The following is a 24053-nucleotide window of genomic DNA, read 5'->3' as shown; positions in this document are numbered from 1 at the left end:
CTTTTAGTAAAGGTGATTTTCTCTGGCAGTGTGATTTCTTGGTCTTTTTATGTATTTGTTGTTTTTTTTAATTTGAGGTTACCATGAGGCTAGCAGGTACTGCCATATAACCCATTATTTTATGCCGTTAACAACTTAACCCTACTTTCATAAACAAGCAAAAAAAACTAATAAAAACTCTACACTTTCACTTTGCTCCCCCACTTTTTAACTTTTTGTTTTTACTTTTATTGTACTGTTTATGTTTTGAAAAGTTGTTATTTTTGATTGGTTCATCTTTTAGTCTTTCTACTTACAATGAGAGTAGTTTACACACATCAGCTACAGTGTTATCTTTTTCCGTGTACTTAATATTACCAGTGAGTTTTATACCTTCAGGTGATTTATACTGCTCATTAATGTCCTTTTCTTTCTGCTTGAATTACTCCCTTTAGCATTTCTTTTGGGACAGGTCTGGAGTTGATAAAATTTCTCAGCTTTTGTTTGGGAAAGTCTTTATTTCTTTTTCATGTTTGAAGGATATTTCCACCAGATATATTCTTATAGGGTAAAAGTTTTTTTCCTTCAACACTTTAAATATATCATGCCAGTCTCTCCTGGCCTGTAAGGTGTCCACTGAAAGTCTGCTGCCAGACATATCGGAGCTCCATTGTAAGTTACCTGTTTCTTTTCTCTTGCTGCTTTTAGATTCTTTATCTTTGACCTTTGGGTGTTTTATTATTAAATGCCTTGAGGTAGTCTTCTTTGGGTTAAAGCTGCTTGGTGTTGGTTGTATAACCTTCTTGTACTTGGATATTGATACCTTTCTCTTGGTTTGGGAAGTTCTCTGTTACTACCTTTTTGAATAAACTTTCTACCCGCCTTTCTCTACCTTTCTTTAAGGCCAGTAACTCTTTGATTTGCCCTTTGAAGCTTTTTCTAGACCCTGTAGGCATGCTTCATGACTGTTTTTTCTTTTTTCTTTTTTTTCCTCTGTATTTTCAAATAGCCTTTCTTCAAGCTCACTAATTCTTTCTTCTGCTTGATAGATTCTGCTATTAAGAGACTCTGATGTATTCTTTAATATGTCAGCTACATTTTTCAACTACTGAATTTCTGCTTGATTTTTAAAAATTATTTCAATTCTTTGTTAAAGTGATCTGATAGAATTCTGAATTCCTTCTCTGTGTTATCTTGAATTTCTTTGAGTTTCCTCAAAACAGCTATTTTGAATTCTCTGTCTAGAAGGTCACGTATCTGCTGTTTCCCCAGTATTGGTCCCTGGTGCCTTATTTAGTTCATTTGATGAGGTCATGTTTTACCGGATGGTCTTGATGCTTATGGATGTTTATTAGTGTCTGGACATTGAAGAGTCAGGTATTTATTGTAGTCATTGGAGTCTGGGCTTGTTTGGATCCATCCTTTTTGGGAAGGCTTTCCAGATATTTGAAAGGACTTAGGTGTTGTGATCTGCATTAGGGGGTCTCATGACCCTGACTGGTGCCCTGTGCTACTGTGGCTGAGCTGGTATCCAAGATGGAAAACAAAGTCCTCTCCACTCTTCTCTCTCCTCTCCTCTCGCAGAAGAAAGAGGTCTCTTTTGGAGCCATGGGCTGTGCTGCCTGGGCCTGGGAGAGGGGTGATGCCAGCACACCCTTAGCCACACTGGTTGGTGTCTCAGTAGGTCTCATGCCCCCACAGTCCACTGGCTCCAAGCCCAGCTCAGCACTAGGAGTTACCATCCTTGTGGCCTAGACTGCCCCTCAGGCTCACGTGGGGCCGCAGAGCACTTTAGCCCACAGTGGCAAGGCTTGTCAGAGCTCTACCTCCCACTGCTAAGATGGGCAATTCCCCTCACACCAGGACTAGTCCAAATGCTCCCTCTGTGTGTGGGCATCAGTTTAGTTCAGCCTGGTTCTGCTTTCCGCTGTTAAAGGACAGCGCTCATTTCAAAGCAAAGCTGCAAAATCACTGCGCTCTCCCCTTAAGAGCACGGATTCTCTGTGCCACGCAGCCACTGTCGGAGATGGGGAAGGGGTAGCGTCAGCGATTGTAGACTCTTTCCTACCCTCTTCAGTGCCTCTTTCAGCGATAGGAAGTCAAGAACAGGCACTGTGAGTACTCAGCTGACTTTTGTTTCCTGTGAAGGTGCTCCCTTTGTATAGATAGTTGTTAAACTTTGTGTTCCTGCGGGGACAATCAGTGGAGCCCTCTGTTCAGCCATCTTGCTCCTGGCTGTTTCCTCTCCTGTTTTTGTTTTTCTTTATGTGTAGGTGATTCTGTTCTCAGCCCTCTCTTCTCTGGCCCTCTCTTCTCCATCCAACCCCAGTTCACGCTCATGGTTTTAACTACCTGTGTGCCACCGTTTCTTTTTTTTTTTTTTTTTTTTGAGACGGAGTCTCGCTCTGTCACCCAGGCTGGAGTGCAGTGGCCGGATCTCAGCTCACTGCAAGCTCCGCCTCCCGGGTTCACGCCATTCTCCTGCCTCAGCCTCCCGAGTAGCTGGGACTACAGGCGCCCGCCACCTCGCCCGGCTAGTTTTTTGTATTTCTTAATAGAGACGGGGTTTCACCGTGTTAGCCAGGATGGTCTCGATCTTCTGACCTCGTGATCCGCCCGTCTCGGCCTCCCAAAGTGCTGGGATTACAGGCTTGAGCCACCGCGCCCGGCCGCCACCGTTTCTTAAGTTTGTCTCTTGTCCAGACCCTCTCCTGAGTTCCAAGATGTCTTGCACATTGGCCATATTTCTCTAGATGCCCATAGGCACCTCACTCAACAAAGGCAAAACTGAGCTCCTTTTCCTTCTCATCTAGTGTCAGTGAACTCTTTTGGTATTCTCTAGGTTAATAGTCTTGCCATTCACCCAGTCCCCTCCAATCCAGCAATCTGGGAATCAGTCCTGGTATGTTCTGTCTGGCCAGTCCTATTTTTCTGGCCTGTGACTGCCTTGAGAATCCGTTTTTCCTTTCCACACCCCTGCCACCTCCCTGTGGCTGCCATGGTTTGGGGACTTCACTCTTACCAGCATTCCTGCGGTAGTTTCCTGTCTGGTGTTTTTATCTCTCGTGCCAGCTCCCTCTGGCCTACCTTCCCATACACCTTCCAGAGTGATCTTTTGAAACCCCAGTCTCGTCTTACTCCTACGTCCACGTCCTGTTAGGGCTCTCCTTTGTCTGTATGCATGGCATAGAGGGCCCCTGTGCCAGTTGGGATCCTTGGGTGAGTAGACACTGAGGCAGTTAGGAATGGAAGGGGTTTATTAGTGATATCTGTGAAGGGTAAAGTTGGAATAAGCAGGATGGGGCAGAGATGGCCTCAAATTGCACTGCAGTGCCTACGGTTCTGAACAAGCCACTGCGGAGCTCTGGAGGAGTGAGGGCTGTTAAAAGGAGGCCTGACCTGTATCAGGCAGAAACGTCGAGGCCCCAGACCCTCGCTGTGCTTACTTGTTGGCTAGAGACTGCCCACAGCTATAGCCTCTGCCCAGATGCTGCAGTGGATCCAGAAGGTGCTGCAGTGGATCTAGAAGATGCTGCAGCTGGAGGCTGGCGCTGACCATAGGAGATCCATGCAGCATGCCCATGTGGGTACCCTGCAGCCCTTCAGTCATAGCCTTTGGCTTTTCCCGAGCGTTTGTTATCTTCTCTTAGAAAATACATTTTATCCGTGCTCTGTTGCACGTTTCTTGAACGTGCCAGGCTGTTTTACACCACCATGCTTTTACATTAACTTTTCCATCTGCTTTAGATGTCCTTCTCCACACTTGTTTTCCTGAAAAAAGTTTTTTACCAGTCACCGCCAAGTGTCATAACTGTGATGCCTTTCCTAATACCCAAGCTGTGTCTCCACATCATCTTCTCTGTCAGGTGCTTGCCAGGTCATCACTCTGCACTATCTTTGGCCTTCCTACTAGACAGTGAACCCTTTGAAGGAAAACCTCTCAATTTTGAAGTAATTTTATTCACTGTACTTTGTATTTTGAGGTTGGTGTTAAATAAATTTGTTGTATTGAACAGAATGAAAAGATGAATTTTCATATCCCATCAGAAGTTAGGACTATTTTTTTCCTTTTTAAAGGATAAAAGGTGTTCCCTTTTCTATCACCTAAGGATGGGCCTAGTGGATTAGCTTTTAGTACAAATGATGGCCCATATGCCTGGGACTGGTAACTTGGAGAAAAGTGCAGTTCTCAGACATCACCACAGGTGCTGCAGTAATGGAACAGGTTACTTGCTTGCCTGGGATAAACTCATGTGGCCTGGGTATGGGAAGATGTGGGAGGCAGCAGTAAACCTGGGAACATGGCAGGCTTGTATGTGACAAGTAGGATATTTCCTCACTAAATTGAGTCTGTTTTCGTGTTGGATGAGCAAGTTAGAGAAGACATGCGAATATAAATGGAATGTGTACAAGATATTGATGACTTGTACTTTTTACAGTTCAGACACTTCTGGAAATGAAGCAAGTGCAATCGAATCTGTAAAAATTAGTGCAAAAAAGGTATGTAGGAGTATTCGCTCTTCTATTTTAATTTGTAATATAGTTTGATTGGATTCAAATAGAAAATGTTCTGTAAAATATTTCATTTCCTCTTTAGATTGGATGCAAATAGAGAAAATATTCCATAGCAACATTTTTCATAAAGTTCTATTTTTAGAATATACTTTTATAGTAAAAAGCAAAATATTTTTGTTATCTGAAGTGTTTTTCATTAAAGAGGTCTCACATCTCTGTGTACTTTGTCAATTTTCATAGCATTCTTGTACTGTGGTTAGGTCGTGATTTTAAAAGGCAGAGGGAATTGTTGGGAGTGTTTATTGTAACCTTTGATTTAGGTTTCCTGTCCTATCCATTAATTATGTTGCTGTCTTCCTATTATGTTCAGTTTTGAAGTTTAGAAGTGAGTAATGTGGACTGTATATATGGTTTTCTACTATTACAGTAAGAATTATAAGCATTTCTATTTTCTAAATAAGTACTGCTGTTTTTTTCTTTTACACAGCCAGGAAGAAAGCTCAAGCCCATTAGTGATGACTCTGAAAGCACTGAAGGAAGTGATACAAGAAGAAAAGTTAAATCAGCAGAGAAAACAAATACACAGCGTCATGAGGTTATTCCAACTACAGCGTCTTCAGTACTTTCAGAGAAACCAGCTGAGTCGGTCACTTCTAAAAAGACAGGACCCCTTAGTGCCCAGCCCTCTGTTGAAAAAGAGAACTTGGCACTAGAAAGTCAATCGGTAAGAATGTCAGCCATCCCCAAGGAGAGCAAAAAAGGTTTATTGAAAAATTTTGGGGAAGAAAATGAAGCATTTTCTCTTTCCTTCATATCTTTTCAAAGATAAATTTTATATTTTCCTTAATGTAATAAAAATGTTTGTTTTAGAAAATCTAGATGGTATGGCCGGGTGCAGTGGCTCACGCCTGTAATCCCAGCACTTTGGGAGACCGAGGCAGGGGGATCACCTGAGGTCAGGAGTTCAAGACCAGCCTGGGCAACATGGTGAAACCCTGTCTCTACTAAAAGTACAAAAATTAGCTGGATGCAGTGGCGCATGTCTGTAATCCTAGCTACTCAGGAGGCTGAGGCAGGAGAATCGCTTGAGTCCAGGCAGCGGAGGTTGCAGTAAGCTGAGATTGCACCATTGCACTCCAGCCTGGGTGACAGAGCAAGACTCCATCTTAAAAAGAAGAAAAAAAAAAAAACAACTAGAAGGCATGGAAAACAAGATAAAATCACCTATAATTCCATAACCCAAAATAACCACGTCTTTTGGTCTATGCTGTTCAGTCCTTTCAGTGAGCTTTAATTACCCTGAGATCATATACTTGTTATTAAGTATTCAACAATGCGTAACATTCCATTCATGGCATGCCATAGTTAATCTCTTACTAATGAAGAATTGCTATTTAAAAAATTATAAGTGCTTTGATGAATTTTGTTGTAGCTAAATATTCGTGCATTCCTTAGATCATTTCCTTAGAAAAAAACTACTGATAAGAATTCTGGGTCTTAGGTCAGGCGCGGTGGCTCATGCCTGTAATCCTACCACTTTGGGAGGCCAAGGCATGCGGATCACCTGAGGTCAGGAGTTCGAGACCAGCCTGGCCAACATGGCAAAACCCCTTCTCTACTAAAAATACAAAAATTAGCCGGGTGTGGTGGTGCATGCCTGTAATCCCAGCTACTCAGAAGGTTGTAGCAGGAGAATCAACTTGAACCCAGGAGGCGGAGGTTGGAGTGAGCTGAGACTGTGCCACTGTACTGGGCAATAGAGTGAGACTCAGTCTCAAAAAACAAAGAATTCTGGGTCTTATTGGTTCTAAAATTCTTGACATATAGTATCTTTTGGCAAGTTCTTAATATGTGATTAATTCATTTGGGCTTAATTGAATAAATAATTTATGCTCATGTTTGAAAACTTTTTGAAGTATAGTAAATTGTCCCTGCTACCCTGTCTTCTTCACCTTTCCACCTGCTAAACATACACACAGGTAACCTTATACTTTCTTATATATCTTTCAAATTTCCTTTTGTACATGTAAACAAGTATGAATGTATATTCTTATTTTTATTTCTTGTCTTTACACAAATTGAAGCAAACTATGATCTCTGTTGTTGATCTGTTTTGGTGAACATCCCATGTGCACTTGAATTTGCAGTTGTGTTCTGTAAATGTCAGTTGAGGTCAAGTGTAGTTCAGAGATTTTGTCTCCTTACTCTTGTTTTTGGTGATGGGGGATGGTCTGCTTGATCTATCAGTTACTTAGAGGAGGTATTTTTTTTAACTTCTGCTAAAAGTCCATTGACTTTTGATGTAATTTTAAATATGGTGAGGTTCACATCTACCATACTCTGTTTTCCATTTGCTCCTGTTTTCTGTCTCTCTTAGAACTCATTTTGGATTAGTTGAACATTGTTTTTGTATTCTATTTTATTTTCTCTATTGACTTCTTAGCTATACCTTTTTAAATTTTTTTCAGTGGTTGCTCTTGGGTTAAAAATGTACATCCTTAAATTAGCAAAGTCTATTTAGAATCAGTGTGTTATCACTTCGTACATTCTACTTGACAATTAACTACCTCCCACTACATAAATGTAATTATGTAACAATATTATGTATAATTCTATTTATCCATCCCCATCCTCTGTGCTGTTTTGTCTTGTTTTACTTCTGTGTTACAAATCTAACCTTACAGTATTGTCATTTCTGCTTGAAAGAGTTGTTTTTTTAAAAAAAAATACGAGAAGCAGCAGCTCTGTAGTCTTCTACCAGTTCCTCTCTCCAGTTCACTGATTGCCTGCCTATAGATACTAGTTTCCATCTGTTACCTTTTCCATCAGCCTACAGAATATCTTCTAGCATTTCTTTCATGGCAGGTCTACTGGTGACAAATTCTCTCAGATTTTGTTTATCTGAAAGTGTTTTTATTTCAACTCTGTTTTTGAAGGATATTTCACTGGCTGTGGAATTCTGAGTAGACAGATTTATTCCCCAGCTCTTTATACCATTCTGTTGTCTTCTGGTCTCCATGGTTTCTGATGAGCCGTGAGTTGTCTCTTTCCCACGTACATTTACCTTGTCCTGTGCCCCCAATGCTGCTTGCCCTTCATTATCAACTATGTTGTTATCCTCACGATAGCGTTTTCTGGTAGGCTTTATGTGGTCTCACCCGGCACATGGGCGGTACTTAGACAAGGCCTCTTAGGACCCCCGTTCCACAGGCACCTGTACTCTCCTGAGCAGCTTATTCCAAGTGCCTCTCAGCTGGGTAGGATGGTCATGCCCTGCTTAGACTTCAGCTCACTATACCCCATTTAGAAACTCTGTGCGTGGAGTGGGGGTGGTAGTCATAGGGTTCACCTTCCAAGTTTCCCCTTTCTCCTGGAACTCAGTCTTGTATTGCCTATTGTCCAATGCCTGAATAAAATTGCCACCCCTTTTCCCCCATTTTATGGTTGTTTATGGCAAGAGAGCTAGTTTGGAAGCTGTTACTTCACCGTAGCTGGAACAGAAATTTGAGCTGATTCCACATGTTATTATCTTAAGTAAAAGTTCAACTTTCCCATCAAGGCAACAATTGTTATAAGTCAACTGAAAGTTTTATTTGCTCTTATTTTGTGATGGTTTTGTTTGCAATGCTTCCTTATATTAATGTAGATAATTTATATAACTAATCTGTTTTACAACTAAATGAGAATTATAGCTAAAGTTTTTTTTCTTCTTGAGATGGAGTCTCGCTCTGTCACCCAGGCTGGAGTGTAGTGGTGCAATCTCAGCTCACTGCAACCTCTGACTCCTCCCAGGTTCAAGCAGTTCTTCTGCCTCAGCCTCCCCAGTAGCTGGGACTACAGGCGTGCGCCACCACACCCTGGCAATTTTTGTATTTTTAGTAGAGGTGGGGTTTTACCATGTTGGCCAGGCTGGTCTGGAACTCCTGACCTCAAGTGATCTGCCTGCCTCAGCCTCCCAAAGTGCTAGGATTACAGGCATGAGCCACTATGCCCAGCTAAAATATTGAATGACAGTTTGGTAACAGTCTTAATCCTTATGTTTTAAGAGAAACAAAACTTCTTAAAACCTTAATGCTTTTTTTTTTTTTTTTTGTAGAAAACTCAGAAAAAAGGGAAGATGTCTCATGGCAAAAAGAAGAAATCAAGAAGTAAAGCCGTAGGCTCAGGTAGAGAATGATGTTTTATATTTTGTCACTCGTTCAGGAATTTCATGAGAGAAATAAGACCCTATTCTTAATTTGTTATAGTTGTAAATTGTAAGTACATAAAATTGCCACTTTTAAAAATTAGGAATATGTGACTTTGAAGTAACATTTTTTTCTAACATTTTGTCATGAAAATTTTCAGCATACAACTAAGATGGAAAAAAAATTTATATATTCATATACCCACTACTTAGATTTTACAGTTAACATTTTATTATTTACTTTATTAGATAGGTAGTAAAGTTAGTATTAATCCATTAATCCAGTTTTTAAGGCATTTTAAAATAATGTAGACATCAGTACTTCCTCTGGAATACTTAAGTATGTACATGATTAACTGGAGTTCAGTGTGTTTACAGTTTTTTCTTTGAATGTAAAATGTACATGCAGTACAATGTGTAACTCAAGCCGCTGTCAACATGTGAAGTCTTTACTCCAGAAAGTTCCCCCATGCCTCTTTCATGTCAGTCCCCACCCCATATCTCCGGAGGCAGTGGCTTCAGGGATGTTTTTTCTGCCATGGATTAGTTTTGTCTGTTCTGGGATTTTGTGTAGATGGAATCTTATAGTGTGTACTCTTTTGTGTAAGGCTTCTTTCACTCAGCATAGTTTTTTTGCAATCCATCTATGTTGTTTGGTATCATTTTTATTACTGAGCTTATTCCACTGTGTGATTACACCACAGTTGATCCAGTCTCTTACTGATGGACAGCTGAGTTGTTTTCAGGTTTTGGCTATTTGAATAAAGCTGCTGTGAACTTTTTTTTGTTGTTGTTGTTGAGACTGAGTCTTGCTCTGTTGCCAGGCTGGAGTGCAGTGGCTTGATCTCAGCTCACTGCAACTTCCGCCTCCCAGGTTCAAGCGAATCTCCTGCCTCAGTCTCCTGAGTAGCTGAGACTACAGGCCCACACCACCACGCCCGGCTAATTTTTTGTATTTTTAGTAGAGATGGGGTTTCACCATGTTGGCCAGGATGGTCTTAATCTCCTGACCTCATGATCCACCTGCCTTGGCCTCCCAAAGTGCTGGGATTACAGGTGTGAGCCACTGCAACCAGCCAGTGAACATTTTTATACACATTTCTTTGTGAACATATGTTTTCATTTCTCTTGGGTAAATAAAAAGGAGTGAAGTTGCTGAGTCATAGGGTAGGCATATGTTTAATTTTACAAGAAACTGCCAAACTTTGCAAACTGCATTCCCAAAGTGGTTGTATAACATAATTTTATACTCCTACCAGAAGTTTAAATGTTTAAATGCACAGTTTAAATGTTACTAAGAATATAATGAACAACTTCATGTGAATAAATTTAAAATAGATAGGGGAGGCTAGTGGGGAGCGGGGAGAGGGAGAGGCTGGTCAGCGGGTACAAAGTTACAATTAGATAGGTATAAATTCAGGTGTTCTCTTGCACAGTAGGGTGACTGTGGTTAACAGTGTTACACATTTCAAAACAACTAGAAGAGAGGATTTTTAGTCTTCTTACCACAAACAAATGATAAATGTATGAGGTGATGGATATGCTGAATGCCCTAATTTGATTTTTTAGACAATACATATATGTATTGACACATCACACTGTACCCATAAATATGTACAATTACTATGTGTCAATTAAAAACAAAAATTTAAAAGTGAATCCACCCACCCCGCCAAAATAGAGGAAAAGGGGATATCCTCTTCTCCCCCATATTGTAACACATAAATATCTAGAAAAATGCAAGGCTAATGAAGCTGGATTTTGAAGAAGAAAACTGAAATAATCCTATAACTATCAAATTCAAACACTAGTTTAAAATTTTTCTATTAAACTAACAAAAACTCCTCAATTCTATATAGTTTTATAGGCAGGTCTAATATAGCAGTCCCCAAACTTTTTCGCACCAGGGACTGGTTTCATGGCAGACAATTTTTGCGTGGACGAGGATTGGAGATGGTTTTGGGATAAAACTGTTCCACCTCAGATCATCGGCGTTAGATTCCCAAAAGGAGCTCACAACCTAGATCCCTCGCATGTGCAGTTCACAATGAGGTTTGTGCTCCCGTGAGAGTCTAATGCCACCACTACTCTGACAGGAGGTGGAGCTCGGGTGGTCATGCTCACTCGCCCCCCTACCCTGCCACTCACCTCCTGCTGTGTACAGGCCACAAACTGATACCGGTCTGTGACCGGGGGCTTGGGGACCCCTGGTCTAACAGACATTTAATTCTAATCTTAGGGACCGTGACACCAAAAGATAGACCAGAAAAGAGACCCTGCATATATGGAAACTTGATGAATGTATGACAAAAATGTTGGCTGCTGGTCAGTGGGGAAAGGTGGTTCTGTGACAGTGTTTTCCCTGTAGAAAAATGAAATGAGACTGCCTCTGACTTGCAGCACACAAAAAAAGTTCTGAATTGAAGTCTTAAATATGACAGGTAAAATTGGACAATTTTTAGAGAAAATAAAGGAGTATCAATGAAAAGACAACTTAGTAGAAAAATGGGCAGATGACACCAACATTTTTACAGAAGAGGAAATAGTAAAATAAACATTTGGAGGGAGTGCATTCCTAATCACAGAAATTTAAATTCACAGCTACAGTGAGACACTCCTTTGCATCTCCTAGTTTGACACATATTTTAGCCTCTCAAGAGTCCATATTTAATGAGGATGTCGCCAGTAGAGATCCTTAATCACTGCAGATATGAAGAGATATAAGCACTTTGAAAATAATTTTGGCCATTTCTGGCAAAGTTGAAAAAACATGCAGACTTTGAAACCTAGCAGTTGCTGGTGGGTGTATTTACTAGAGGAATTCTTGAACGTGTCTGTGTATCATGTGTATGAGTGCTCTTAGCATTGTCTTTCATGCTAGCAAAGTACTGCAAACAACTTATCACATTAGAATTGATAGATAAATTGCTGTGTACGTATGGAGTGGAATACAAAAGCAGAACTTTTACCGGTGCATTAGCAATTGTAAAAAGGTCAAAAACATTCTAAACTCCACATTGTTTAGGAATATATTTGTGTACAATAAAATTATAACAAAGAGTAATATGATGATAAACACAAGTTCAGAAGGCATTGGAGTCAGGTACGCAGAGTGCTTCCAGTGTCTTATTAATGCTCTCTCTTTTTTTTGACCGAGTTTTGCTCTTGTCGCCCAGGCTGCAGTGAAGTGGCACAATCTCAGCTTCCTTCAACCTCTGCCTCCCAGGTTCAAGCAATTCTCCTGCCTGAGCCTCCTGAGTAGTTGGGATTACAGGCGCCCGCCACTACTCCCTGGCTAATTTTTTGATTGATTTTTTTTTTTTTTTTTTTTTTTAATAGAGAGGGGGTTTCACCATATTGGCCAGGCTGGTCTTGAACTCTTGACCTCAGGTGATCTATCCACCTCAGCCTCCCAAAGTGCTGGGATTATAGGTGTGAGCCACCGCACCTGACCAGTGCTCTCCTCCTTAAGTTGTACTGTGGTCCTATGGGCAACCCTTTTATTATGCATATTTATATTATGCATATATAAATGTTGTTGTGTATAAAATAACTCATCATAGATCAATTCTGATGCCAAAATAAATGTTATGTTCAGTAAGAGTAGATAGCTTGGATATACGGTTCTTAATTAAACTTAAAAAAAAAAAATCTGTTGGTCCTGAGAGCTTAAGGAAGATTTTATTTAAACTAATAAGACCTTTAGATATTGTGTCTTTTATAAAAGCAGAACTAGGCCAGGTGCAGTGGCTCACGCCTGTAATCACAGCACTTTGGGAGGCCGAGGCGGGCGGATCACGAGGTCAGGAGATCCAGACCATCCTGGGTAACACTGTGAAACCCTGTTTCTACCAAAAATACAAAAATAGCCGGGCATGGTGGCGGGAGCCTGTAGTCCCAGCTACTCGGGAGGCTGAGGCAGGAGAATGGCGTGAACCCAGGAGGCAGAGCTGGCAGTGAGCTGAGATCGTGCCCCTGCACTCCAGCCTGGGCGGCAAAGCGAGACTCTGTCTCAATAAATAAATAAATAAAATGCAGAACTACTTTTTGCAGATTACTGGTTTTTCTAAAAATCATGGTGAGCTGAGTTTAGGTGAGTAGGGATTTATGTATATTGGGGTGGTGGCAGAATTGTGGGTAAGAGTGTTATGGGTCTGGTCTGGAAGTATTATTGGAATACTTTTTACTAACTTCTGTTCCTACTGTTTCTATTTTATAAATTAGTAGCAACAAAGACAGCAAAGTATTTACTATGTGCCAGTCATTATACTGAGTGTTTAATGTTATCTTCTCTCTCATTCTTATAATAAACCTATGAAGTATAGATATTATTTCCCCCATTTTTACAGGTGAGAAAATTGAGGTCTTAGGTTAAAAAACTTGTCTGAGCTTACACAGCCATAAGTGGGTTCAGCCAGTGTTTTGGGTGTATTAATGCCTAACAAACTACCTTAAAACTTACTAATCTAAAAACTATGTGTAGGCCGGGCACGGTGGCTCACACCTGTAATCCCAGCACTTTGGGAGGCCAAGGTGGGTGGATCACTTCAGGTCAGGAGTTCGAGACCAGCTTGACCAACATGGTGAAACCCCGTCTCTACTGAAAATACAAAAATTAGCCAGGCATGGTGGCACATGCCCGTAAATCCCAGCTACTCGGGAGGGCGAGATAAGCGAATCACTTGAACCTGGGAAGCAGAGTTCAGCCTGGGCAACAAAAGCAAAACTCTGTCTCAAAAAAAAAAAAAAATCTATATCTACAATTCAAATTTAGTCCATTGCCTGTTTTTGAAAATGAACTTTTATTGGATCACAGCCAGATTCACTCTTCTGTGGATTGTTTGTGGCTGCCTTCACACTACAATGGCAGAGTTGAACAGTTGGCCCATGAAGCCAACAGTAGTTACCATCTGGCACTTCACTGAAGTTTGCCAGCCCCTGATTGACAATGGCCATCGTTTTATTTGCTTACGGTTTTGCTTTGGGCAATTCTGTTCGTTTAATGGCTGAGCTAGGGTGGAAGGTCTAAGATGACTGTTTTCATCTATCTGGTGCCTTGTTCCTCCTGCATGTGGCCTCTTTTTAAGTGGCTAGCTTGGGTTTGCCTGTTGTTCAGTAGTCAGAATTTCATGTGACAGTTGATGTCCAAGAGGGAGCATTGCAGGAGGTGTAAAGCAGAAGCTGCAGATACCCTGAGACCTGGCCTTTCACTCCTTCATGCTCTGTTGATCAAGCCGGTTATAGGGGGCTATCCCAGATTCAAGGGAATGGAAGTAGGGAAGAGTGGGAAAGAATTGGTGGCTGTTACTAATCCACCAGAGCCAAGAGTTGCACTCAGGTCATTGTGAATCTGGAGACAAACTCTCAGTATGTTTGTCAGTTTTGTAGTATTAAACAAAGAATTATGGAAGAAGAGTAGACTTTCCTGCCAATGGCTTCTGTTAACATACAGAAAATTGGGGGCCGAGAATGATGGGTGCACCTGTAATCCCAGCACTTTGGGAGGCTGAGGTGAGAGGACTGCTTGAGCCCAGGAGTTCAAGACCAGCCTGGGCAACATAGTGGGACCCCACCTTTACAAAAAATTTTCAGAACTAGCCAGGCATAGTGGCATACACGTGTAGTCTCAGCTGTTTGGGAGGCTGAGGTGGGAGGATCACTTGAACCTAGGACTTCGAGGCTGTAATGAGTGCTGAGCATGCTACTGCACTGCAGCTTGGACAACAGAGTGAGACCCTGTCTCAAGAAAAATTTTTTTAAAGAAAAAAAATTGAGGTATGCTTTGGAAATTGATAATAACACCTTACAGATGTATAGTATTTTATAGTTTTTATAAATGCATTCACAGATATTTTCTTGCTTGAGCCTCATAATAAAAAGGAGAGCATTCTTTTATTCCATTTATCATTGAGGAAATGGTCTCTGGAAGGTTAACTGACTTGCCTGAGATCTTATGACTAGTAAGAAAGAAGCTCAAACTAGAAAAAAGATCTGTCTTCAGATCCCTGTGTGGGATAGTACTGTATATTACTACAATTATTTAAATTAATACACTGAATAATCTTGCTGTATCCTACAAGATTATTAAAGGCCTATCAGATAGATTAAAATTCAGAAAATACAGCTAACAATGAAGAGCTTATCCCCAGTGATGTTAAATAACAGCACACTACTAAATAAAGATAGAGTAAGGTGATTAAAAGGCAGCAATGCTTTTGGTTGCTTTAGCAAAAGTAGGAGAACCAGCAAGATAGCAGTTAAAGTGAAAGTATATGTAGGGGTTTGCAAGACTGTGCACAGGGGTAAGAAGTGAGTACGGCGCCTCCTGTCTGATTGTTCAGCTGTAGCTATCTTTTACAATTTGGTGAGACTATTTTTGTGGCAGGCTTTCAGAACCCTGGACCTACAGCCAAAATATGAATAACCAGCATATTAACTTATCTTAATATTCTAGATACTTCTGACACTGTGGACGTTTGGTGTCTAGAAGGAATGAAAACCAGTGACATCAAAGAGTTGAATATTGTTTTGCCTGAATTTGAGAAAACCCACCTAGAGCATAAGTAAGTCTTTTGATGATGTGGTATATTTACCTGATGAATTTCCCTTGAAGCACTGTTTTTGCTCATCATACAGTTTTTGTTATGTACTATTTTCATTGTCATTGTTTTAGATATTTTTACGTTTATTATAATTGTTTCTTTAATTCTTTGAAGAATTCATATGTTTTTAAATGTCCCAAATATGTAGACTTTTAAATTTATATTTGTGTATTAACCTTCTATCTTAAATATGTTGTGGTCAAAGATCATGGTCTGGTGATTTTTTTTTTTTTTTTTTTTTTTTTTTTTTTTAAATTTTGAGGCTTTCTTTATGACCTGGTACATGATCTGTGTGCAATTTCTAATCATTGGATCTAGATAGACTCTAATTATTGGATCTATGTTCAGTATTTCTTGGTACTTCTATTCATTTGTGCTGTATATGTTTAGAGACTATTAGGAAAATCGTGTGTAAAATTGCTCTGTCTTGCAGACTGAACATTTTAGTTGGTCACGCACTCTATTCCTAAACATACTTTGTCTTAAAATTTATTTTACCTGATACTAATATGCATCATAGTTTTCTTTTGCTAGCATTTGCCAGATTTTTTTTTGTTTGTTTGAGATGGAGTCTCGATCTGTCCTCAGGCTGGAGTACAGTGGTGAGATCTCGGCTCACTGCAACCTCCACCTCCCAGGTTCAAGCAATTCTCCTGCCTCAGCCTCCTAAGTAGCTGGGACTACAGGTGTGTGCCAACATGCCCAGCTAATTTTTGCATTTTTAGTAGAGACAGGGTTTCACCATGTTGGCTAGGATGGTCTCGATCTCCTGACTTCGTGATCTGCCCACCTTGGCCTTCCAAAGTGCTGGGATTATAGACGTGAGCCACTGCGCCTGGCCAGATTTTACATTCTTTTTAATTTCTTTTACTTCCAACCTTTTTGCTACCTTAAATTTTTATTTCTTTATTCATCTTTTTAAATCCAGTGTATCAGTCTTTGAATTTCAACTCGAGTTTAGTCCATTAGCATTTATTGTAATTATTGATATATCTTGAACAATATGTTAATATATTGTTACTTCTTTAACTTTTTTATTCTACTTTTTGATGTTCTGAATTTTTTTTAACTTAAAAAAATTGTATTTATAACTCACCACCTTTAATTCTAAATTAAGGTAGATAGAATTTCCCCTTCTGTTGTGTGTGTTTGTCTCTGTTTTTAAGACAATAACAAAATTTACTTAGGTATTTGATCACTTTTATCTCAGATATTTTCTTGCAATATCCTGTAGATAAGTATTTTCTCTTATTTAAATATTTCATCCAGCACCACAGTGTGGCTCTTTATGTTGTAAAACTTCTAAACCTTCTCATTATTTTTATTATACCCTTGAATTTGAATGACAGCTTAGCTGGATATAATATTTTATGTTCTAAATTATTTTCTTAAATACTTTGGAAACTTTATATTCTTTTACATCGAGTGTTGCTTTTGGAAAATTTGATGTCTATCTAATTCTTATTTCTTTGAATGTGATCTGTTGTTTAGCTCTCTCAACTGTTATTTTGTTTCTTTGATATTCTTAAATTTCACTATATTGAGCCTGACCTTTTCATTCCAAGGTTTAAAAAAATTTTTTTTTAATCTATTGCTGCTGAACAAATTACTTTTTTTAATTCTAAGAATTTAAAATATTTTTATCCTAATTTTCTTTTTTGTTATCTTATTATCCTTTGCTTCATTCACTGGGAGATTTCCTCAATCTAAGAAATTAGATTTTCTAATTTATTCTTAGAAATATCCAGTCTGCCATTTGTCCCATCTGTTGAGTTCTCTATTATATTTGTTTTTTGTTTTCTGTTTTGTTGCTTTTTTTTTTGAGATGGAGTCTCACTCTGTCACCCAGGCTAGAGTGCTGTGGGGCAATCTCAGTCCCTGCAACCTTTACCTCCCAGGTTCAAGCAGTTCACCTGCCTCAGCCTCCCTAGTAGCTGGGATTACAGGCACCCACCACCACACCCAGTTAATTTTTTGTATTTTTAGTAGAGACGGGGTTTCACCATGTTGGCCAGTCTGGTCTGTAACTCCTGACCTCAAGTGATCCACCCACTGTTGCCTCCCAAAGTGCTGGGATTACAGGTGTGAGCCATCATGTCCAGCTATTTCTGCTGCTTTTTTTGTGTCTTGTATTCGTGTTTTTATGCTGCTAATATCTTCCTTAGAATATCTGTTGGGCTAATTTCAAATTATTGGATCAGCTATTCTAAAATACCTGCTCTGGTAAGGTTTCGGATATAATATGTGTTTTCCTTTTGAAATGGTTGGGTTCCTCCAGCATCTTGTTATTCCAGTCTCTGAGTTTATTTTCCCCTGGGCCTGTCCCTTTCTGTCAGACAGTATGTACAGAAGAAGGCCAAACTCCAGTCTCTGTTAGTGCCTGTGAGTGCAGGGGGTGGGGTAAGCCCTAGGGTGGGCAGCCTCAGCTACTCATCTCACAGAACAGCCTGTCAGGTCAGTACTTCACTCCTCACCCTCCAGAGAGGAGCAGCAGGAAGAAAAGATGGACTCTGTGGGTCATCATTCTCCAGCATGGGGGTTTGACCGGGGAAGGGTGAGGAAACAGCTGCCCAAAGTCAGTCAGCCTCCCATGTTTTTCTCTAGGCCCAAGTCCAACCCCAGTTTCAGTCTTGATGAGGACACAGGGACCGAGGTCTAAGTTGCTGCAGGGGGCAGGGGAGCGGGGGTGGAGCAGGCACACTGTTGATGAGATCGGTGATGGGAAGAGGCAGGAGTCAGTTTCCCACAGCTGTCTATTCCTGCCCTGGCCACAGCGCCACTCCTCACAGCAGTCATCCTCTCTACATGACCTCACCCTCAGGGTTTTCACAGCTTTCTCCATTTTCTCTGTGGTATTCCCTCTGTAGTTCTGGGTGAGCTTGGGGAAAGGAGCCAGCCTGTCATGCCAATTCATCATCATCATTGTGGGAAGTACCTGTTTTACTCTTCTGTATATTCCAGAGCCAGTTTCCTGTTAAAACTAGCACAGTTAACACACCCAAGACCATCTTGCTTGTGTTATCCTTTTCCTATTCACAAATCTCTTATAGGAAGCTTATTATAGATTTCTGATGTTTTAGGGAAAATGGCATTGTCCCCTTCTAAATCATTTCTTATGTCAAGAACTTACTACCCAGTGGGTAGTAAGGACACAGGGACAGAGGTCTGAGTTGCTGCAGTGGGTAGTAAGTTCTTGATATAAGAAATGATTTAGAAGAGGCATAGTATTTTTCTTAGACTTATATAACATTGTAGTACAACTTTGTATTTTTGTCATACCAAATAAGAATTCTGGTGAATCACTGATCTCATTTTGTTTCCTTGACAATGTGGTGTTCTCAGCCACGTGAAACACTTCACTCTTTCAAAATTAAGTCAACAACTATTTAAGGGTCTGTTTTTAATATCCTGTACCTAGCACTCAGACCTGAATAGCTTCACTGTTATATCAGTATAAACTGACGATAAGCAGTTTATGTATAAGTAGGGAAGTATGTCATGAAATGCAACATTACAAACGCTTAGAATATTCTATAGCTGATTCAATTAATTGAATTTTGCCAGATGTTTAAGTTGCTAGAATTTGGAAGAGCTGTCTTGTGTAGACCATCACCTTTGTAGTTGAAAGAATCTATCGATTTATCATTACAAGCCATATGCGGAGAGGCCTGACCAGCTTTTCTTATTTAAAAAAAAAAAAAAAAAAAAAAAAAATTTCTTTAGATGGGGTCTCACTGTGTTGCCCAGGCTGGTCTCCAACTCCTGGGTTTAGGGGATCCTCCCACCTCAGCCTTCAGAGTAGTTGAGATTACAAGCATGTGCCATGATGACTGGCTATATTTAAAAAATATTCTAACATCTGAAAATAATGATTTGATATTTATATTGCATTAGAAATTCTTTTTTTTTTTAAGTGGGACTTATGTAAATTTTTAATTGTGCTAAAATACACATAACATAAAATTTGCCATTAAGTGTTTTTAAGTGCACAGGTCAGTAGCGTTAAGTATATTCATGTTGTTGTGCTACCAGTCTCCAGAACTTCTTTATCTTGCACAACTGACATTCTGTACCCATTAAATCACAATGTTCTATTCTTCACCCCATCTCTAGTGCTTGGCAACCACCCTTCTACTTTCTGTTTCTATGAATTTGACTACTTCGAATACTTCACATAAATGGAACCATCCAGTATTTGTCTTTTTGTGACTGACTTATTTCACTTAGCATGTCTTCAAGGCTCATCTGTGTGATGGCATACATCAGAATTTCCTTCTTTGTTAAGGCTGTGTTTGTGTGTACACAGATGACCATTCCTCCATTCACTGTTTACCCATTCATTCATCAGCGGACACTTGGGTTGCTTCCACCTGTTGGCTGTTGTGAATAATGTTGCTATGAACATGCATCTATAGAAATACCTCATTATTTATGAATTTTTTTGTTTAGTTCAATGTGTGATAACAAGTTACAACTTTATTTTTTTTTTAATTAAATGTCTTCTTTTGAGATAATTGTAGAATCACATGCAGTTGTGAGGAATAATATAGGGATTTTATCATATGTATAGGTTTGTGTATTGCATCACAGCCAGAATTCTTGTGTTCTCATGCCCCGTCTGTCCTCATGTTGCCCTTTTATAGCTACACCCACAGCCCCAAGCCCTGGAAACCACTAACCTGTTCTCCGTTTCTGTCATTTCATCATTTCAAGAATGTTATATAAATGAAACTCTATAGTGTGCAACCTTTTGGGATTGGCTTTTTTCCACTCAGCATAATACCTTGGAGATTCATCCAAGCTGTTGTATGATTCCATTCCACTACATTGCTAGGTAGCTTCCATGGTATGGATATACCATGGTTTGACATTCACCCATTGAAGGAATTTGGGTTGTTTCTAGTTTTGGGCTGTTACACACACAGTGCTGTGAACATTTGTATACATTTTTTTGTTTGAACCTGAGCTTCCATTTCTCTGGGATAAATGCCCAAGAGTGCAGTTGTTGGGTTATATGGTAATTGCATGTTCAGTTTTGTAAGGGACAGACTGTTTTCCACAGTGTATGATCCAGATTCTCTGCATCCTTGCCAGCATTTGGTGTTCTCACTAATTTTTATTTTAGCCATTGTGATAGGTGTGAAGTGTAGAAATATTTTCTCTTTATTGTGTGTTAACTGTGTGCACTTTGTTAAGCAACCCATCTCTGGAACTAAAGCCTTATGAAACGGTAGCTTTGTACCCATTTGAGCAATGACTCCTCATTCCTCCCTCCCCCAGCAATCACTATTCTACTTTGTCTCTGTAAATCTAACTGCTCTGGGTACCTCATATGAGTGGAATCATACAATATTTGTCCTTTTGTGACTGTCTTATTTCACTCAGCATGGTGTCCTCAAGGCTCACCCATGTCATAGTATGTGTCAGAATTTACTTTTTAAGGTGGAATCATATTCAGTCATATGAATACCCATTCATGTCACTTAACAACAGGGATGTGTTCTGAGAACTGCATCCTTAGGCAGTTTTGTCATTGTGTTAACGTAGAGTGTACTTACACCAACTTAGATGGTGTAGCCTAGTACATGCCGTGGCTATATGATGTGTTGCCTGTTCCTCCCAGGATACACACTTGGACAGCAAGTTCATTCAATACTATGTCACTGTATTGAATACTGTAGGTAATTGTATCGTGATGGTAAATTGTGTATCTAAACATAGAAAAGGTACAGTAAAAATATGGTATAAAAGATAAAAAATGAGCCTGGGCAACATAATGAGACCCATTTTCTACAAAAAAGTTAAAAATTAGGCAGGCATGGTGGCATATGCCTGTAATCCCAGCTACACGGGAGGCTGAGGCAGGAGGATCACTGGAGTCGAGGAGTTTGAGGCTGCAGTGCGCCATGATCACACTACTCAGTCCAACTTGGGTGACAGAGTGAGACCTTATCTCAAAAAAAAATAAATAAATAAAAGATAAAAAATGTTATACCTGTTTGGGGCACTTGGTAATTTATTATCAAGTTTTATGCAGTATACCTAACTATATACACAACTAGGCAACACTATAGGTTTGTTTACACCAGCATCGCGGCAAGTATGTGAATAATGCATTGTGCTATGACATTTTGATGGCAACAGTGTCACTAGGTGATAAGATATTTTTAGCTCCATTGTTTTATGGGTCTACCATTGTATGTGCCATCCATTGTTGACTGAGACATTGTTATATGGTCATGATTTTAACACATTTTCTTTATCCACTCATCTATCAGTGGACACTTGAGTAGTTCCCACCTTTTGGCTATTGTGAATAATGCTGCTACACACATTGATGTACAATTGATATTCAAGTCCACGCTTTCAATTCTTTTGTGTATATGCCTAGAAGAGGAATTGCTGGATCATGTGGTAATTCTATGTTTAATTAATTTATTTTATTTTATTTTTTGTTTTTTTTGGAACTGCCAATACTGTTTTCCACAGTGACTATATCGTTTTACATTTCCACCAGCAACACAGGGGTTCCTATTTCTGTACTTTCTCACCAACACTTGTTGTTTTCTGTTTTTTAAAATAATAGCCATCTTAATGGGTGAGTGAGCCAAGCCAGAAGAATCAGAGACTGGCCACCAGATCTCCTCCCCAGCGACAGAGACCTGAGGCAGTTTCTTTTAGTCAGTTTTATAGTTTCTGAAGAACTATCACCTGATTTATGGCTACTTTTTGGCTAGTCCAAATGTGTTACACAGTTGCTCCTCCTTTTGCTAACAGGCAGAGAGGGAGGGAATAAAGTCTGCTGGGTCTTTCAGGTAGTAGGAAAAGACTGGGATTAGCCATAAGCATTTCTACCTTACTTGGTATCACCTGTGAGGTTGTTTAGTATCAGGGAATTAAGATGACCCCGTACCAGAGGGCTTACAGAAAAATGTATTTGTTCTTTTTCTTTTGCTGATACGTGTTTCCAGTATTTTTTTCAGGCTGAACATTGCCATCTTAGTTAAAATGGTGTTCTCATATGTTCATCACAGCACTATCCATGATAGCAAAGACAGAATCAACCTAGGTGCCCATCAACTGTGGGTTGGATAAAGAAAATATGGTATATGTAGACCATGGAATACTGCACAGCTATAAAAAAGAACAAAATCATGTCCTTTGTAGCAATATGGATGCAGCTGGAAGTCATTATCCCAAGTGAATTATTGTAGGAACGGAAAACCAAATACTGCGTGTTCTCGCTTATAAGTGGGAGCTAAACATTGGGTACACATGGACATAAAGATGGCAACAGTAGATCCTAGAGATTCCTAGAGGGAATAGGGATTCAAGGACTGAAAAACAACCTGTTGGGTATCATGCTCGCTACCTGAGTGATGGGGTCAGTTGTACCCCAGACTTCAGTGTCATGCAGTATGCCCATATAACAAATCCCTTAATGTAAAAAATTGAAATTATAAAAAAATGAGATTAAAGATATTTTTAAAATAAAAAAGGTATATGCCAAATTGTATGTACATGTTTGTTTATATGCTAAGCAAATGAAACACCTTTCAAAATCCATCATGGTACTTAGACTTTTTTTTTTAATTCCTCTACAGAGAAAGAACAGAATCTAAAGTTTGTAGGGCAGCCATCGACACATTATACGTTAACGTTAAAGAACAAGTCATCAAATTGGTAAGCTCACTGACATGAATTTGTTGGTCTAAGGTTTTTTTCACTAATCCTGAAGCAGCATATTGTTGTCTTAGAAAAGCTTGCATTTGTTGGCAGTATGGTAATAAACTCATTAGAACTGTTCATATTCCACATAACTGTTTTTAACTGAATGTGATACATGTGAAACTAACATTTACTTTTGGAAAATAATGTACATATGTATTTTTTGTTTTGTGTAGCTTAAAGAAAGCCAGATGTTGAAAAATCTGAAAAGGAAGAATGCTAAGGTAAATGATGATGTATGTGATTAGAATCATAGAGTCAATACTAACATGTAGAGTTATGTAAAGACTTGACTCTGGGTTTACAGCCTTTAGAGTGTGAGTAGATTTCATAATCTTGTCAGGCTTTTATTTGGTTGATCTCATGGTTGATATGGTTGGTATTATTAATGCAAGGTAAGGAATGGGGATCCTAGTCACTTTTGTTTCCTAAGGCTGCACAAGTGTCAAAATAATTGTTTTTATAATTAAAGACAGAAATTTAAGCCTTTTATTAATGTCACAAAGTTAGCTTTTAAAAGACTACCAAGTCCAAAATGACCACTTATATGGATAAATATTAATATATATTTATTGCTTTTGCGGACGTCGAAAAGCACAACCTTTTAGAATAAAGAACTGTCCCAGGTAGGACAGCCTGGGAAGAATACTGGGTTAAGGGTCAGGAGACCTCATGTCTAGTCCTGGCTCTGCTGCTTCATTGCTATACCACCTATAAACTATACACCACTGGGTCTGCAGTGGGCGACAAGCCAGCCAACACGAGAGTCTCCTTTGCTTACCTGGAAACGGCTGGACCAAATGCCTCTGAGCGTCAGAGGTGAATCCAGGAGTGGAAGTCCACCTCTGCATTTAAAATAGAACTAGACTTGAAATACATACAGTTTCCTTCCAGTGATTGCAAGCTCTGGGATGTTTTTGTTTTTCTTTCAGTTTTAATCTTTTATTGGTCATTTCTGCATTACTTATTACCGAATGGGAACATTATGAATGTCTAACAGTGGAGTATTACGTAGTCACTAAAAGTGACTCGATGACTGAGAT

The 24053-nt window shown here is 39.6% G+C and overlaps 1 protein-coding gene across 3 annotated transcripts in view; it reads left to right on the top strand.

The window, feature by feature from the left end:
* The window catches only part of CENPU (centromere protein U), a 44500-nt gene that overhangs the window by 12724 nt on the left and 7723 nt on the right, over positions 1-24053 (top strand). For all 3 annotated transcript variants that reach the window (XR_003119379.1, XM_025384646.1, XM_025384647.1), the window contains exons 5-10: positions 4419-4479; positions 4982-5218; positions 8591-8660; positions 15135-15243; positions 22887-22965; positions 23187-23234. Coding sequence is in view for 2 of the 3 variants with exons in the window: in XM_025384646.1 (XP_025240431.1) it covers positions 4419-4479; positions 4982-5218; positions 8591-8660; positions 15135-15243; positions 22887-22965; positions 23187-23234 (604 nt within the window). In the remaining variant the exon portion in view is untranslated. The remainder of the gene's footprint in view (positions 1-4418; positions 4480-4981; positions 5219-8590; positions 8661-15134; positions 15244-22886; positions 22966-23186; positions 23235-24053) is intronic.

This window comes from Theropithecus gelada, chromosome 5, assembly GCF_003255815.1.
Source record: "Theropithecus gelada isolate Dixy chromosome 5, Tgel_1.0, whole genome shotgun sequence".
In the NCBI taxonomy this organism is placed as follows: domain Eukaryota; kingdom Metazoa; phylum Chordata; class Mammalia; order Primates; family Cercopithecidae; genus Theropithecus; species Theropithecus gelada.
Note: the sequence above shows the minus strand (reverse complement) of the source record. Positions and strands in the feature narration are given on the sequence as shown.